The following is a 17,565-nucleotide window of genomic DNA, read 5'->3' on the forward strand; positions in this document are numbered from 1 at the left end:
ACACTTACTGTACCCTACCCACTTACTGTACCCAGTACCCACCTACTGTACCCTATACCCACTTACTGTACCCTACCCACTTACTGTACCCAGTACCCACCTACTGTACCCTATACCCACTTACTGTACCCTACCCACTTACTGTACCCTACCCACTTACTGTACCCAGTACCCACTTACTGTACCCAGTACCCACTTACTGTACCCTACCCACTTACTGTACCCTACCCACTTACTGTACCCAGTACCCACTTACTGTACCCTACCCACTTACTGTACCCTACCCACTTACTGTACCCAGTACCCACTTACTGTACCCTACCCACTTACTGTACCCAGTACCCACTTACTGTACCCTACCCACTTACTGTACCCAGTACCCACTTACTGTACCCTACCCACTTACTGTACCCTACCCACTTACTGTACCCAGTACCCACTTACTGTACCCAGTACCCACTTACTGTACCCTACCCACTTACTGTACCCAGTACCCACTTACTGTACCCAGTACCCACTTACTGTACCCTACCCACTTACTGTACCCTACCCACTTACTGTACCCTGCCCACTTACTGTACCCAGTACCCACTTACTGTACCCTGCCCACTTACTGTACCCTCCCCACTTACTGTACCCTACCCACCTAGCTGCCAGAGTTGTACCCTTCCTGCTGACTTGCTGCGCAGCACTTCGCTTTGGACAAAATACGCGTCGGCTAAATGACTCTGGAGTCGACCCTGATGGAAACAAGACAAACGTCTTTCTCTGGTCTGCATCCCCTTAACAATTGTATGTATTGAGCCGTACTGTATTGTACCCATTCTGCAATCTGTTAAATAAAGTTTTCATTCATTCATTCATACACTCAATTTAAAATGTAAACGTAAAGATTAAAAACAAACACTAAAATTTAATTTGCAAAAACTATTTGACCCCAGGTGTAGATTGTGGCACAGTCCTCGCCACCCCCCCCCCCCCCCAGGTGGCACAGTCCTCGCTCCCCCCCCCCCCCCCCCCCCCAGTCAGTCGGGGAAGTCGCTGAGCTCGTCTTTGCCGATGTTCCCTCCACTGAGGACGCAGACAACCTTCTTTCCCGCCACGTTGGGTATCTTGTCGTTGGCGATGGCAGCGAAGGCGGCCGACCCAGAGGGCTCCACCACCAGTCCCGACCTGTAGAGGGCGCTCACCGCCGTCTTGATTTCCTCGTCGCTGACCAGGATGATCTCGTCCACGTAGCGCTGGCACAGCTGATAGGGCAGGGCACCTGGCACAGAAACACAAACACAGGGAGGGGTTCACATTCCTAATGTGATTATAGGAATTCTTCTGGAATCACTTGACGACTGTAGAAAGACAGAAAAGTATGCTATTTTGTGCCATTAAATCAAAAACGAAATTGCACACAGTGGCACTATTATAAAACAGGAAATTATTGCCACTGTTAAATTCTTTATTTTTCTACAGTATCTAAAGTTTTAAGCAACAATATGAACACCGACCAAAACTGAATGGAGGCAGAGTCTGTGTGTGAACACAAAGTATGTTAAAACTAAATACTGTAAAATATTATAATGGAAATATGTGATACAGTCGTCTCATAAATATTTGGACATTGACACCCATTTACATACACCACCACAATGGACTTGAAATGTAACGATCAAGATGTGTTTCAAGTGCAGACTTCCAGCTTTTAACTTGAGGGTATTTACATCCAAATCAGGTGAATGGTCTTCTAGGAATTATAGAACCGTTTCTACATGTGTACCCCCGAAGGAACCGTTTCTACATGTGTACCCCCAAAGGAACCGTTTCTACATGTGTACCCCCAAAGGAACCGTTTCTACATGTGTACCCCCAAAGGAACCGTTTCTACATGTGTACCCCCAAAGGAACCGTTTCTACATGTGTACCCCCGAAGGAACCGTTTCTACATGTGTACCCCCAAAGGAACCGTTTCTACATGTGTACCCCCAAAGGAACCGTTTCTACATGTGTACCCCCAAAGGAACCGTTTCTACATGTGTACCCCCAAAGGAACCGTTTCTACATGTGTACCCCCAAAGGTAACCGTTTCTACATGTGTACCCCCAAAGGTAACCGTTTCTACATGTGTACCCCCAAAGGTAACCGTTTCTACATGTGTACCCCCAAAGGTAACCGTTTCTACATGTGTACCCCCAAAGGAACCGTTTCTACATGTGTACCCCCAAAGGAACCGTTTCTACATGTGTACCCCCGAAGGAACCGTTTCTACATGTGTACCCCCAAAGGAACCGTTTCTACATGTGTACCCCCAAAGGTAACTGTTCCACGGCCAGGTGTGTGTTATTCCATTGTTCCCATTTCATTCACAAGGAGCAAATCGCTGCTGTCGGGACAAAACCTCATAACTCCAAGAACCCAACTTTTCAGCAGATGAAAAAAACTAACACAGATTTGAGGGTGAATAGAGTTAGGAGGTTTAGACAGATGATCGGTTTAATGCTTTCCCATTGTTTAAACTTTGTAAAACCCACACACACATATGGAGGATGATCTACGGAGTTGATTTATATAATAAAAAAAAAAAAAAAAAAAAATGGAGTTATGAGGTTTTGTCCCGACAGCAGCGAAATCCAATTGTGGTACACACAGGCAAAATGATGGAAATTGTGTTGATGTCCAAATACTTATGGACCCAACTGTATAATAATAATAATAATAATAATCTGTCCGTATCACCCAGGATTACAGAGACAGGATACCTGCAAACGGTGGTGCTAGTCCTGAGGCGATGCTCTTGGTCTCCATGCCCACCGGCCTCTTCTCGATGAAGCTCCTGTACATGGTGCAGGCTGTGCCCACGGGCACCACAGGGAACCCAGAAGATAGAACCATAAACAAGTCATTTATGTAGGAGAACGGTAACGTAACTAATGCTGCATCTAAACATCAATAGAGATCAGGTGATTATTATAAAACTGGAACACTGAGCAATTTATTTTAGGTACTGTAGCATTTTTTTCTTTTTAATTGTTTGTGTAAAACTCTTTATTGTGGGGATTGTACTCTTGTGTTTTTATATTGTACTCTTGTGTTTTTATATTGTATGTTTTTAACATTGTCTGTACTGTACGTGGCACCAAGACAAATCCCAATCAACAGTGTTGAAATGGCAATAAAGTTTCTATCTATTATATCAATTATATTAGATTATATCAATATAGACTTTATTGTTGATCGTAGGGGTGGTGGGCTTGCAAATATCCATTAAAGACATCTATTGTCTTCCGGGGGGGGGGGGGGTTGAGTTGTGTTTGCACTTGAGGGCGAACAACACCAAAAGAAATGTCCAATACACTTTCGGCTTCGAGTACCCAACCCTTCCCCAATCTTTATAAAAAGTGTAAATGTCACTCGTCAATCAAATCGACCACACCAAAAAAAAGGCCTTTTGCGTTCGGGAGATACATCAAACCGACGGGAGCTCCTCGATGACCTAAGTAAGGGTTAAGATCATAGATATCTATAGAACACTAGATAGCTTAAGGCGGAGTCACCAGCGTCACTGAACCGCCGCCATCTTGCTCCAGTCAGCCTTGAGTGAGAGTGAGTGAGCTGCACAGACAAAAATACTCATAACTCGCTGACATATTGACGGATTTACAAACGGGTTGGTTTGCTATAAACATCAAAGGTGTAGTTATGATACTGCATACTTATAAAAAAAATGTAAAGATGTTTTTTTTTACAAACCGCTTGAATCATAGCCACGTTAATAATGCTTGTAATAAACCAAACCGTTTGTAAATCCGTCAATATTTCAGCGAGTTATGAGTATTTTTGTCTGTGCAGCTCACTCACTGTCACTCAAGGCTGACCTGGGCAAGATGGCGGCGGTTCAGTGACGTCGCTCTCCATTGGCCGGCAGCGCGGGTAAGCTATCTAGTGTTCTATATATATCTATGGTTAAGATGCCCCCCCCCTCCCCCTAGTAAAGATGCTGTTTACTGGCTGCGTGAACCGACGGTACCTCCTTCTGGTTCCACGCCGTAGATCCTGGTGTTGCTGCAGCCGGAGAGCTTGATGGCAGCAGCCACCCCGGCCAGCAGGCCTCCTCCCCCGCAGCACACCACCACCACGTCGGGCTCCGGCACCACCTCCAGCACCTCCAGACCCAGACTGTGGACACACACGTGCAGTTTACTGACAGAAATCCACTTGGTCGTTTTGATTGATTGATTGATTGATTGATTGATTGAAAACTTTATTAACAGATTGCAGAATGGGTACAATACAGTACAGCTCAATACACACAATTGTTAAGGGGATGCAGACCAGAGAAAGACTTTCGTCTTGTTTACATCAGGGTCCCCCATTTTCAATTCATCAGGACATATATGACATACATGACATACAGATAGTCAGTACTGCTACATCTATACATTTATGACATACCAGATTTGCAAATACAGTACTGTTTGTGATACAGAAGGAGTCAGGAAAAGGGAGTATATACATTTGACGTAGAAACTGTACATTGGAGGAGGTTGGGTGGGGGGGGTTGGGTACACTGGGATATTGACAACCATACTGGGTAATCTACATTGGAGGTGGTTGGGGGGGGTGGGGGGGGGGGGGGGGCACACTGTATATACAAGCAAAACTGTACATTGAGGGGGGGGGGGGGAGACACTCTACAAACAAACAAAATTGTACATTGGACTATTGACAAAACCATACTTGGTAAATGACTGTACATTGGAGGGGGTTGGGTTAGGACATTTACAGGGGCCAGTGTTGAATTGCAGTCTCCCGTAGGTGTCCCTTGAGAGAGGTTTTGAAAGTGGGTAGTGATCCACATTCCTTTACAGCTTTGGGTAGGGCGTTCCACATTGATGTGGCATAATTGCGAAACGTGTCCCTTATTTGAGCCGAATCTGGGTTTAACATGATTTGTGGAGCTCCCGCTGGTGTTGTGATCGTGGTATTCACTGACCTTTGGGAAGTATTTTGACATGTACATGGGTACCTTGGTCGTGTAGTGTATCTTGTAGACCAGGCCCATTGCAAGTTGCTGTACTCTGTCGTCTACTCTAAGCCATCCTAGGTTGTCAAAGTGGGCAGGGGTGAGGTGGGTTCTAGGAGTAAGGTCAAGCAGTAGTCTGACCAGTTTGTTTTGAGATGTTTGTAATTTTGTTTTTAGCGCCTTTGAGGTGCTTTGGTACCATGAGGTGCAGGTCGTAGTACCCTTGAATGAGTGCTCCTGCCAGAGTCTTCAGGGTATTCTTGTTTACCAGAGAGGAGATCCGGTACAAGAATCGAGTTCGTTGGTTGACTTTTTTTATTACATTGGATGCCATTTTGTCACAGGAGAGATTAGCCTCTAGGATGGAACCCAGGTAGGTAATTTTGATTTGATGATGATGGTGCTAATGGTCCGAGAGGCGAAACGTTTTTCCACTTCATGTCACTTTTCTCCCCATGTAAATAAATAATCTAGTCTTTTTTTTTATATATATATATATATATATATATATGTTTCTATCCTTTCTCTATTTAGTTGTTATGCCAATTCTGTTCCTGGTTGTTGCGCTGTCCTACTGTCGGTCTGGGGAGGGTGGAAACATGTGGCGTCACCAGCTGCTTCTTTTAACCTTGACGGCTAGGAGTTCACCCCCCCCCCCCCCCCCCCCATGTCACCTCCCCGCTGAGCAGGCGCCCCGACCAATCAGTATGAGTCACTATTGTACCAACCAGGACTCGTACCCCACCGGCTTCCCACCCGTAAACACTGCCAATTGTGTCGGTAGGGACAAATGACCAAGCCGGAGGTACCGCTGACAGCGTGAATCACACCCCGACACTATGAGTCTTTTTATAGATTTTTGTCAGTGTGTGGCCTTTTTCTTCATACAGTAACATTAGACTATTGTGTTGGCCTTAATAATGACCCCGGCCTACTCTTTGGTAAAGCGACACAAACTTTTCTACATCCTTCACAAAGAGGTCTCATGATATTTCCACCACTTCCCCCCCAAGAAACACGTATTACCATCTGTATAATGTTTTAACTTATGGATTATACAAAAGTGGTACCACGGTGATACATGATTTTTAACATGGCGTTAACACGGTGAATCATTTATACAACGGCCGGTACCATGATGGTAAAACTGAAACGACCATCGAACTACATTGATATTTCTTTTTTTACACACGTGGCGTGGCGTCCGACATGATCTTGAGTCGTGTACCACTTGTTCGTGCCTCCTTCTGATTGTGTCGTGGTCCACCCCGCCCCCCGCTACCTGGCGTGTCCTGCTATGAGGTCCAGGTCGTCGTAGGAGTGGAGGAAGGTCATGTGGTCTTCCTCGACGCAGCGGTTCACCACCTCCATCAGGCCGGCGCTCGGCACGCGCTCCACCTCCACCCCGAAGCTCTGTGGAACACGTGTGTTTGATTGTAAAGTGACAGCCGTGACATTTATGTCATCGCCGCGGTAACGGGTCCACTTGCGCCACTTGACTCCCACGGCGCGCCAATCCAACATTGATTTCCATGATGCCATTATCAAACACTCTATGGCAGCCATTTTACAATGTACCAGACAAATGCTATTATACTATACTTAGTACCAAGAAACTCTAAAGGAACGGGTATTCTATTCAATCAAGTTCTGCGGTATCCACTTTGGAAGTACAAAATAATAGCCGTGTGGTTGTTGTGTACAGTAGCATCATTACAGTATATACACCGTCGGCGTGTGAACTCTGACCTGTATGAGAGTAGATCTGGATGCTGGGGCCGTCTCTGGCATTACCACCTTGCCCTTTGACCCGTAGTGCTTGGAGGCGTATGCAAACGACTTCCCATAGTTCCCTGCCGACATGGTGACAAAATGGCCGCCCTTCGGCCTCCTGGCAAACTGATTGGCCACCCCTCTGATCTTAAATGATCCTGTCAATCGAATGAATGAGACAGAAGGAGAGCATTATCAGCAATGTTCAACCGCTAGAATTCTACTAAACAAACAATGAATTATATTAAAGGAAATACTATTGATATAGAGACTCCCAATATAAGCTATATAAATATATTTATAATATTTATTATTAGTTATACAACCGTGGGCATGGACTGCTGCCAGCAGCTGGAGAACTAACAGCTGCAGAACTTAGGAACTATTAGGAACGTCTGACCCCTACAGTGAGTGTGTCTTACCCACCAAAACCTGCATGGACTACAATGTATGATGTACAGTATATCATGCCAGTTAGGGTGCAAACCTTCACCTTGTGTATAATGTTTACTTTGACTCATAGTATATATTCAGAAAAACAAAATGGTATTGCCTACATTTATTGTAACGTATATTATAATATATATATATAAATGATAGGGCATACAGACCTTCATCTGCACCTTTGTTTATTTGTCTCATATTTTTTATTAAGATTTTATTTTATGTCTTCTATCAGAAAGGTCTTTATTGCCAAGTATACTTTTCACATACAAGGAATTTGCTTTGGCCGTTACTGGTGCGACATTAGCGGACAGACATTAACAAACGGATAATACAATAAAGTGGTGGAGTAAAATTTAATAAAAATAAATATTACCCTGCCCATACCTGTACCTCCCCTCCCCCCATCAATAAAGGAATATCTTATTGTATCTTATCTTATTTTGATGAATAGGTATTTAGATATTCTTTTTTTATCCACTTTTTCTCCTTATTTTTCTCCCATCCCAATTTCGTGATTCCAATTCTCCCCTCCCCTGTCTTGAACGTTGCTATACTATGCCTCCCACTGGTCGGCTGTAGGGAGGGAGGATAGAAGCCTTGCATCACGTGTCCCCTCCGGTACACGAGGAGGCACCCTGTCACATCTTTTCACCTGCCAGCGCGGACTCTCATTGGCGAGGTGTAACGTGTGGGAGGCTCACACTACCCCCGCCATTTCCTGTCTCTGCTGTGCAGGCGTCCCCCAACCGACCTGTAGGAGTCGCTGTCCATAACGTCCAGATTACCACCCATCGACTTCCCACCCGCTGACTCTGCCAATTGAGTCAGTATGACGGCCCGCCCAAGCCGGAGGCAACGCTGACACCCGGATTCGAGACCGGAGTCTCTTGCATTGGTGACGAGCGCAATCTCCGCTGCGCCACCCAGCCGCCCGTATTTAGATATTATTATAGTATATTACTAAGTATCTTTCTCTAACCTCTAAAATAGAAATATTACACAATATGTTTTCCCTTATCTTTTATTAACCAGTTATTCTAGCTCCTTCTTCTTGTTCCAGGCTTCTTTGGGGAACTTGAAAACATATGTTTTGTCGTTGTATGTCGCCCTGTATAAGAACTCCTGTAAACATGTTAACACTCTGTATGAGATCATGTATGTCGCCCTGTATCAGAACTCCTGTAAACATGTTAACACTCTGTATGAGATCATGTATGTCGCCCTGTATCAGAACTCCTGTAAACATGTTAACACTCTGTATGAGATCATGTATGTCGCCCTGTATCAGAACTCCTGTAAACATGTTAACACTCTGTATGAGATCATGTGTGTCGCCCTGTATCAGAACTCCTGTAAACATGTTAACACTCTGTATGAGATCATGTATGTCGCCCTGTATCAGAACTCCTGTAAACATGTTAACACTCTGTATGAGATCATGTATGTCGCCCTGTATCAGAACTCCTGTAAACATGTTAACACTCTGTATGAGATCATGTGTGTCGCCCTGTATCAGAACTCCTGTAAACATGTTAACACTCTGTATGAGATCATGTATGTCGCCCTGTATCAGAACTCCTGTAAACATGTTAACACTCTGTATGAGATCATGTGTGTCGCCCTGTATAAGAACTCCTGTAAACATGTTAACACTCTGTATGAGATCATGTATGTCGCCCTGTATCAGAACTCCTGTAAACATGTTAACACTCTGTATGAGATCATGTGTGTCGCCCTGTATCAGAACTCCTGTAAACATGTTAACACTCTGTATGAGATCATGTGTGTCGCCCTGTATCAGAACTCCTGTAAACATGTTAACACTCTGTATGAGATCATGTGTGTCGCCCTGTATCAGAACTCCTGTAAACATGTTAACACTCTGTATGAGATCATGTGTGTCGCCCTGTATCAGAACTCCTGTAAACATGTTAACACTCTGTATGAGATCATGTATGTCGCCCTGTATCAGAACTCCTGTAAACATGTTAACACTCTGTATGAGATCATGTATGTCGCCCTGTATAAGAACTCCTGTAAACATGTTAACACTCTGTATGAGATCATGTGTGTCGCCCTGTATCAGAACTCCTGTAAACATGTTAACACTCTGTATGAGATCATGTGTGTCGCCCTGTATCAGAACTCCTGTAAACATGTTAACACTCTGTATGAGATCATGTGTGTCGCCCTGTATCAGAACTCCTGTAAACATGTTAACACTCTGTATGAGATCATGTATGTCGCCCTGTATCAGAACTCCTGTAAACATGTTAACACTCTGTATGAGATCATGTGTGTCGCCCTGTATCAGAACTCCTGTAAACATGTTAACACTCTGTATGAGATCATGTGTGTCGCCCTGTATCAGAACTCCTGTAAACATGTTAACACTCTGTATGAGATCATGTGTGTCGCCCTGTATCAGAACTCCTGTAAACATGTTAACACTCTGTATGAGATCATGTGTGTCGCCCTGTATAAGAACTCCTGTAAACATGTTAACACTCTGTATGAGATCATGTATGTCGCCCTGTATCAGAACTCCTGTAAACATGTTAACACTCTGTATGAGATCATGTATGTCGCCCTGTATAAGAACTCCTGTAAACATGTTAACACTCTGTATGAGATCATGTATGTCGCCCTGTATAAGAACTCCTGTAAACATGTTAACACTCTGTATGAGATCATGTATGTCGCCCTGTATAAGAACTCCTGTAAACATGTTAACACTCTGTATGAGATCATGTATGTCGCCCTGTATCAGAACTCCTGTAAACATGTTAACACTCTGTATGAGATCATGTATGTCGCCCTGTATAAGAACTCCTGTAAACATGTTAACACTCTGTATGAGATCATGTGTGTCGCCCTGTATCAGAACTCCTGTAAACATGTTAACACTCTGTATGAGATCATGTGTGTCGCCCTGTATCAGAACTCCTGTAAACATGTTAACACTCTGTATGAGATCATGTATGTCGCCCTGTATCAGAACTCCTGTAAACATGTTAACACTCTGTATGAGATCATGTATGTCGCCCTGTATAAGAACTCCTGTAAACATGTTAACACTCTGTATAAGATCATGTATGTCGCCCTGTATAAGAACTCCTGTAAACATGTTAACACTCTGTATGAGATCATGTGTGTCGCCCTGTATAAGAACTCCTGTAAACATGTTAACACTCTGTATGAGATCATGTGTCGCCCTGTATAAGAACTCCTGTAAACATGTTAACACTCTGTATGAGATCATGTGTCGCCCTGTATAAGAACTACTGTAAACATGTTAACACTCTGTATGAGATCATGTATGTCGCCCTGTATCAGAACTCCTGTAAACATGTTAACACTCTGTATGAGATCATGTGTGTCGCCCTGTATCAGAACTCCTGTAAACATGTTAACACTCTGTATGAGATCATGTGTGTCGCCCTGTATCAGAACTCCTGTAAACATGTTAACACTCTGTATGAGATCATGTATGTCGCCCTGTATCAGAACTCCTGTAAACATGTTAACACTCTGTATGAGATCATGTATGTCGCCCTGTATCAGAACTCCTGTAAACATGTTAACACTCTGTATGAGATCATGTATGTCGCCCTGTATCAGAACTCCTGTAAACATGTTAACACTCTGTATGAGATCATGTATGTCGCCCTGTATAAGAACTCCTGTAAACATGTTAACACTCTGTATGAGATCATGTATGTCGCCCTGTATAAGAACTCCTGTAAACATGTTAACACTCTGTATGAGATCATGTATGTCGCCCTGTATAAGAACTCCTGTAAACATGTTAACACTCTGTATGAGATCATGTATGTCGCCCTGTATCAGAACTCCTGTAAACATGTTAACACTCTGTATGAGATCATGTGTGTCGCCCTGTATCAGAACTCCTGTAAACATGTTAACACTCTGTATGAGATCATGTATGTCGCCCTGTATCAGAACTCCTGTAAACATGTTAACACTCTGTATGAGATCATGTGTGTCGCCCTGTATCAGAACTCCTGTAAACATGTTAACACTCTGTATGAGATCATGTATGTCGCCCTGTATCAGAACTCCTGTAAACATGTTAACACTCTGTATGAGATCATGTATGTCGCCCTGTATCAGAACTCCTGTAAACATGTTAACACTCTGTATGAGATCATGTGTGTCGCCCTGTATCAGAACTCCTGTAAACATGTTAACACTCTGTATGAGATCATGTGCGTCGCCCTGTATCAGAACTCCTGTAAACATGTTAACACTCTGTATGAGATCATGTGTGTCGCCCTGTATCAGAACTCGTGTAAACATGTGAACACTCTGTATGAGATCATGTGCGTCGCCCTGTATCAGAACTCCTGTAAACACGTTAACACTCTGTATGAGATCATGTGTGTCGCCCTGTATAAGAACTCCTGTAAACATGTTAACACTCTGTATGAGATCATGTATGTCGCCCTGTATAAGAACTCCTGTAAACATGTTAACACTCTGTATGAGATCATGTGTGTCGCCCTGTATCAGAACTCCTGTAAACATGTTAACACTCTGTATGAGATCATGTGCGTCGCCCTGTATCAGAACTCCTGTAAACATGTTAACACTCTGTATGACGGACCGGTGCGCTGCATGTTCTCCAGCTTGATGTGGACGTCACAGGAGACGCTGAGCGGCAGGGTGGTCTGGCCCCAGAGGATCATGGGAGTGTTGATGACCCCCAGGGGGCTGCTCATCACCGTCTCCCGGGCCTCTCTCAGCAGCTCCAGGGTCACCGCGTCTGTAGACACCTCCCCCATCTGCGGGCAGAGTCGGGGAAGGTTAGGTTCAAGATGTATTAAATATTATTATAATGCAATATATTATGTAACCTTGGGGAGTCTGAATGCGTCATTGTCTATAGTGCTTTTCTAGATACTCAAGACAGCTATTTTTTTTTAATATATAAAGTTTGCCAATAGGGATGTATCAGTAGTATTGGCAGTGGTAGTAGTCGTAATAGTAATCCACTATATATTTTTTTACTTTCTAAAAAATAAACCAGTTCAACACAGGTAACCACTTTTGCTTAATTTCTTTAATGGCTCAAATGTCTGCTCTAGTCCAGTGGTTCCCAATCCTCTCCTCGAGACACCCCAGCCGTTCCATGCATTTGGTAAATTCCACCACCAGCACACCTTGATTCAACTAATAAAGGGCTTGTTAAGTTGAATCAGGTGTGCTGGTGGTGGAATTTAACAGATACATTGAACGGCTGGGGTGCTTCGAGGAGAGGATTGGGAAGCACTAGTCTAGTCGATGTTGTGTTTTGAGCACAAAGTTCATCATAGATCTAGCCTCTTTATTTATTTATTTATTTACTAACGTCTTTCTCAGGTCTGCAATGCATCCCCTTAACAATTGTGTGTATTGAGCCGTACTGTATTGTACCCATTCTGCAATCTGTTAAATAAAGTTTTCATTCATTCATCATTCATTCATTCATTCATTCATTCATTCATTCATTCATTCATTCATTCATTCATTCATTCATTCATTCATTCATTCATTCATTCATTCATTCATTCATTCAGCTCTCAAAGTGCACCAGATTGATGCATTTAACTTTCAAATGTACAAAAAAAAAATCCTGTGGGAAACACTGATAGCAAATGCTATTTCTTGTGTATTACTCCGCTGCCCTTTTTGGCCGGCCTCCAAGCTTTCAGTTCTATGAAAGATTCCCTGGACTTTAGAAGTTCGGATCGGACGGGTTTCAGAAGAACTTCTGAACTGTCTGATTAGGGCTACTTCCTGTCTATCAATGATGTCATTGTCTGTTAGACAGCTCCTGACAGAATGAATGAATGAACAGATTGCTTAATGGGTACAATACAGTACGGCTCAATACACACAATTGTTAAGGGGATGCAGACCAGAGAAAGACGTTTGCCTTGTTTACATCAGGGTCCCCCATTTTCAATTCATAGTGACATTTATGACATACATGACATCATGACATTTATGGCATAGGGACATACATGACATACAGGTATATAGTACTGTTACATTTGTGACATATACGATATGCAAATATACAGTACTGTTACCCATAGATCCTAACAGAGAAAAATATACATGCGGTGGGGAGAGAATATATACACTCTTTGCTTACACTTTCAGGTACACGTTTTGGATTTTTCCCCCTCAGAATTATATATTATTCCACACATCATTAGAATGTTCAGTTAGAAATAAGTCTTTATCTTTACTGTTTCTAACTAATTAGATATTCCAATTTGTGTAATTTCACCTGGATTGACCTCATGGAAACGGCAACTAGTTGCTGTATGAATGAATTAATGAATGAATGAAAACTTTATTTAACAGATTGCAGAATGGGTACAATACACACAATTGTTAAGGGAATGCAGACCAGAGAAAGACTTTCGTCTTGTTTACATCAGGGTCCCCCATTTTCAATTCATATAGATTGTACTCATGTATAACAACGTTATGGATCTATATTAGAGACAGTCTGTGTTTTCAGTTGATGTGAACACACCATCTTGTTTCGTCTTTAGGATTTGATAAGAGTAGTAGCAATGCACACCAGAAACAGAAGAAAAAATCAGTATAACGTGATAACTTCTTGTTTTAACATAATTAAAACGTTTCACGTTATAACGTGATAAGTTGGTCTCTCAGGTCATTGCCCCACACACCACACTCATCCTAACGAGGAGCAAATGTTTTTCTGTATCGAGACTTCACGTGTCCCCCACCAACAGGCTGAACATCCCCTTAACAATTGTATGTATTGAGCTGTACTGTACTGAGTCTGTACCCATTCTGCAATCTGTTAATAAAGTTTTCAATCAATCAATCAATCAATCAATCACTCCCCTTCCTCGTCCCTTTTTTCAATCAGTGGCCTCACATTATACCACCTTCTCTGCTTTCGCCCCCGCAGAGCCATTAAACAGAGCATCTCTTCTTCTTCATCCTCGGATGATGACGCCATGACAGAAATGTAAACAGCGCGAAACAATTGTGGGAAATGTAGTAAACTGGCGCGAGACAAGTAGGAAATTGGTACTCGGTGGTACGCTGTGAGAGAGAGGCGGATAGATACACTGACACCGTGCGTAACAGGGCGCATCTCCCTAAAACGTACGAAATGTGCGTAAACCGTGCGTAAAACCACAGTCTCATCACTATGAATTGAAAATGGGGGACCCTGATGTAAACAAGACGAAAGTCTTTCTCTGGTCTGCATCCCCTTAACAATTGTATGTATTGAGCCGTACTGTACTGTAGGCTACCCATTCTGCAATCTGTTAATAAACTTTTCAATCAATAAATCAATCAATCAAACGTTTTATGTTAAAAACAAGAAGTTATCACGTTATAACGTGAAATGTTTTATGTTAAAACATGTTATAACGTGAACAGATGTTTCTGTTTCTGGTGTACAGCAATACGCTTCCGTGATATCTAAATATTCTAAATATATCTTAATGTTTACATGCTGCTGGTATAATAATATGCTACAGCTGGACCTTAGACCAGTCCAGACGTCGGCAGTCAAATGACAGAAAAGTCCACTAAAAGTATGTTGCTAACTAACTACATTTTCTATATGGACTGTTAAATAAATAAAACAGGCATGTTTCAGATCGTTTTAATTATTAATTTCGCACTAACCTTATTTGTGAGGATTGTCCCAGAATGTGTTTTAGTTTAGTTTTAGGTGCAGAGTGCAGATGACGGCCCCGTGATGTCGCAACTGGTCAAGTTGCAATAGGGTCCAGCTGCAGCGCCGGAGAATCCTCTCAAGGGGCAAGCCTGTGGCAGCCACGAACCTGCGATGTTTTAAGTGAGCGTGTGTTATTGGATTGATTTATTGATTGATTGAACATTTTATTAATGTCCGCCTTGTTTCGAACTGGTTATGCTTAGGGCCCCTTTCGAAGTCGGTTATGCTTAGAGTTTGTCTTTAGAGCAGGGCGATAGACCACCAGCCCTGATTCCACACTCTAAGCATAACCCACTTCGAAAGAGGCCGACTTCGAAAGGGGGTCTAAGCATAACCAGTTTGAAACAAGGTGGACATTAATAAAATGTTCAATCAATCAATAAATCAATCCAATAACACACGCTCACTTAACACAATGGCGCCCGACCACGGAGATCTCCGTGTTTCGATTCCACCCGTTGTGGACAGAAGCACGGATATATCCGTGGCAAGTTGTTTTTGCTTTTATTCCATTTTAATAACCTATTCAAGGTCGCGGAGCGGCACTGCAGATGTACCCTACTCTTTGAATTCGAGAAAGTGCAATACCGGCCAGATCCTCTTAGGGGCGCTATCGCGATAATTAGGGATGGGTACCGAATTCGGTACTTTTGAGGTACCGAACCGAAACACGTCGGTACTACCGAGTATCGAATCAAGTGAGAAAAAAAAAAAAAAAAAATAATAATAATAATAATTTTTATTTATTTTTTATTTATTTTTTACCTTTTTTCTTTTCATGTCAACGTTCACACGCAGGGACGTGCACAGGACTTTAGAGGGGCAGGTGCTCAAAGGCTGAAAAGGGCACTATACCTGTGTGTGTTTTAACTGAGCGCGCGTAGCGCACAAGCCCGATTTTTAAGGGCCCTTTTCGGGGCGGGGGGGCCACCTTTTTATGCTTTTTGGAGGGTTTTGGTGATCAAATATTGAATATTGAACTATAATAATCAGTGCAGGAGCTCACTTAACCTTGAAAGACACTTTTATTACTGACTTAAAAGGCCCATACATCTCCATAAATGTTCAGGGGGGAGGGAATAAGTGCTTACCCTACAGACCCCAAGTCTGTTAGGACAGCAGACTCGGTTGGCACTGCTCAAAACTTACCTTTTTAAAATAGCTTTTAAATTAATTATTATCTTTATTTCATTGTCTTATTTTTCTTTATTTCTATACATTTTACTTACATATTTTATTATAATTTATATCATTGTTTTATGTAGTTTTTTTTGTATGATATCATAATCAAACATTCTAGAACATTTGTGATGTCACAGTATGATGTCATAATCAAACATTCTAGAACATGTGTGATGTCACAGTATGATGTCATAATCAAACATTCTAGAACATTTGTGATGTCACAGTATGATGTCATAATCAAACATTCTAGAACATTTGTGATGTCACAGTATGATATCATAATCAAACATTCTAGAACATTTGTGATGTCACAGTATGATGTCATAATCAAACATTCTAGAACATTTGTGATGTCACAGTATGATAATCAAACATTCTAGAACATTTGTGATGTCACAGTATGATGTCATAATCAAACATTCTAGAACATTTGTGATGTCAGTATGATAATCAAACATTCTAGAACATTTGTGATGTCACAGTATGATGTCATAATCAAACATTCTAGAACATTTGTGATGTCACAGTATGATGTCATAATCAAACATTCTAGAACATTTGTGATGTCACAGTATGAATCAAACATTCTAGAACATTTGTGATGTCACAGTATGATGTCATAATCAAACATTCTAGAACATTTGTGATGTCACAGTATGATGTCATAATCAAACATTCTAGAACATTTGTGATGTCACAGTATGATGTCATAATAGAACATTCTAGAACATTTGTGATGTCACAGTATGATGTCATAATAGAACATTCTAGAACATTTGTGTACAGTATATATATTCAACAATTCTCTCAGAAGTTCTCAGATCTCACAAGACAAGTGAAGATATCACTTGTTGGTTCCGGCTACTTGTTTGTAAGCTTGAATATATTCTGTAGATACAATTTAAAATCCCCACATGGAAAAGGAAACAATGTCCTCTACAATCCTTAATGAGCGGCCTCTGGAGGGAAGGTTCTGTGATGTGGTTATTAAAGTCAACAGCACTGAGTTGAATGCCCACAAGGCCCTCCTGTGTGACTGCAGTGACTATTTCAGGTAAGTTTAGCTTGGTTCAGGTTAGCTTGGTTCAGGTTAGCTTGGTTAGTAAACAGATACCATACTGTACTTTTACTGTAAACAGATACTATAGTGTACTTCTACTGTAAACAGATACTGTACTTCTACTGTAAACCGATACTATACTGTACTTCTACTGTAAACAGATACTATACTGTACTTCTACTGTAAAAATATACTATACTGCACTTCTACTGTAAACAGATACTATACTGTACTTCTACTGTAAACAGATACTATACTGTACTTCTACTGTAAAAAGATACTATACTTCTACTGTGCTAAGACCCTATACTTCTACAGTGAAAATATATTACTACTAGGGCT

General features: G+C 42.0%; 1 protein-coding gene across 1 annotated transcript; it reads right to left on the reverse strand.

The window, feature by feature from the left end:
- Window positions 1–1,025: 1,025 nt before the first annotated feature.
- Window positions 1,026–15,015, reverse strand: LOC311248441 (L-threonine ammonia-lyase-like; the record flags this gene model as incomplete). The annotated part of the gene is made up of 7 exons (XM_084339318.1): window positions 14,927–15,015; window positions 11,862–12,039; window positions 6,764–6,945; window positions 6,297–6,427; window positions 4,019–4,167; window positions 2,751–2,840; window positions 1,026–1,267 (listed from the first exon to the last, which is right to left on the reverse strand). The coding sequence occupies exons 2-7, from the start codon at window positions 12,037–12,039 to the stop codon at window positions 1,026–1,028; spliced, it is 972 nt and encodes a 323-aa protein (XP_084195444.1). The 5' UTR covers window positions 14,927–15,015.
- Between the last annotated feature and the right edge of the window lie 2,550 nt (window positions 15,016–17,565).

The sequence above is a fragment of the Notolepis coatsorum genome (assembly GCF_963971535.1).
Source record: "Notolepis coatsorum genome assembly, contig: SCAFFOLD_269, whole genome shotgun sequence".
Lineage (NCBI taxonomy): Eukaryota > Metazoa > Chordata > Actinopteri > Aulopiformes > Paralepididae > Notolepis > Notolepis coatsorum.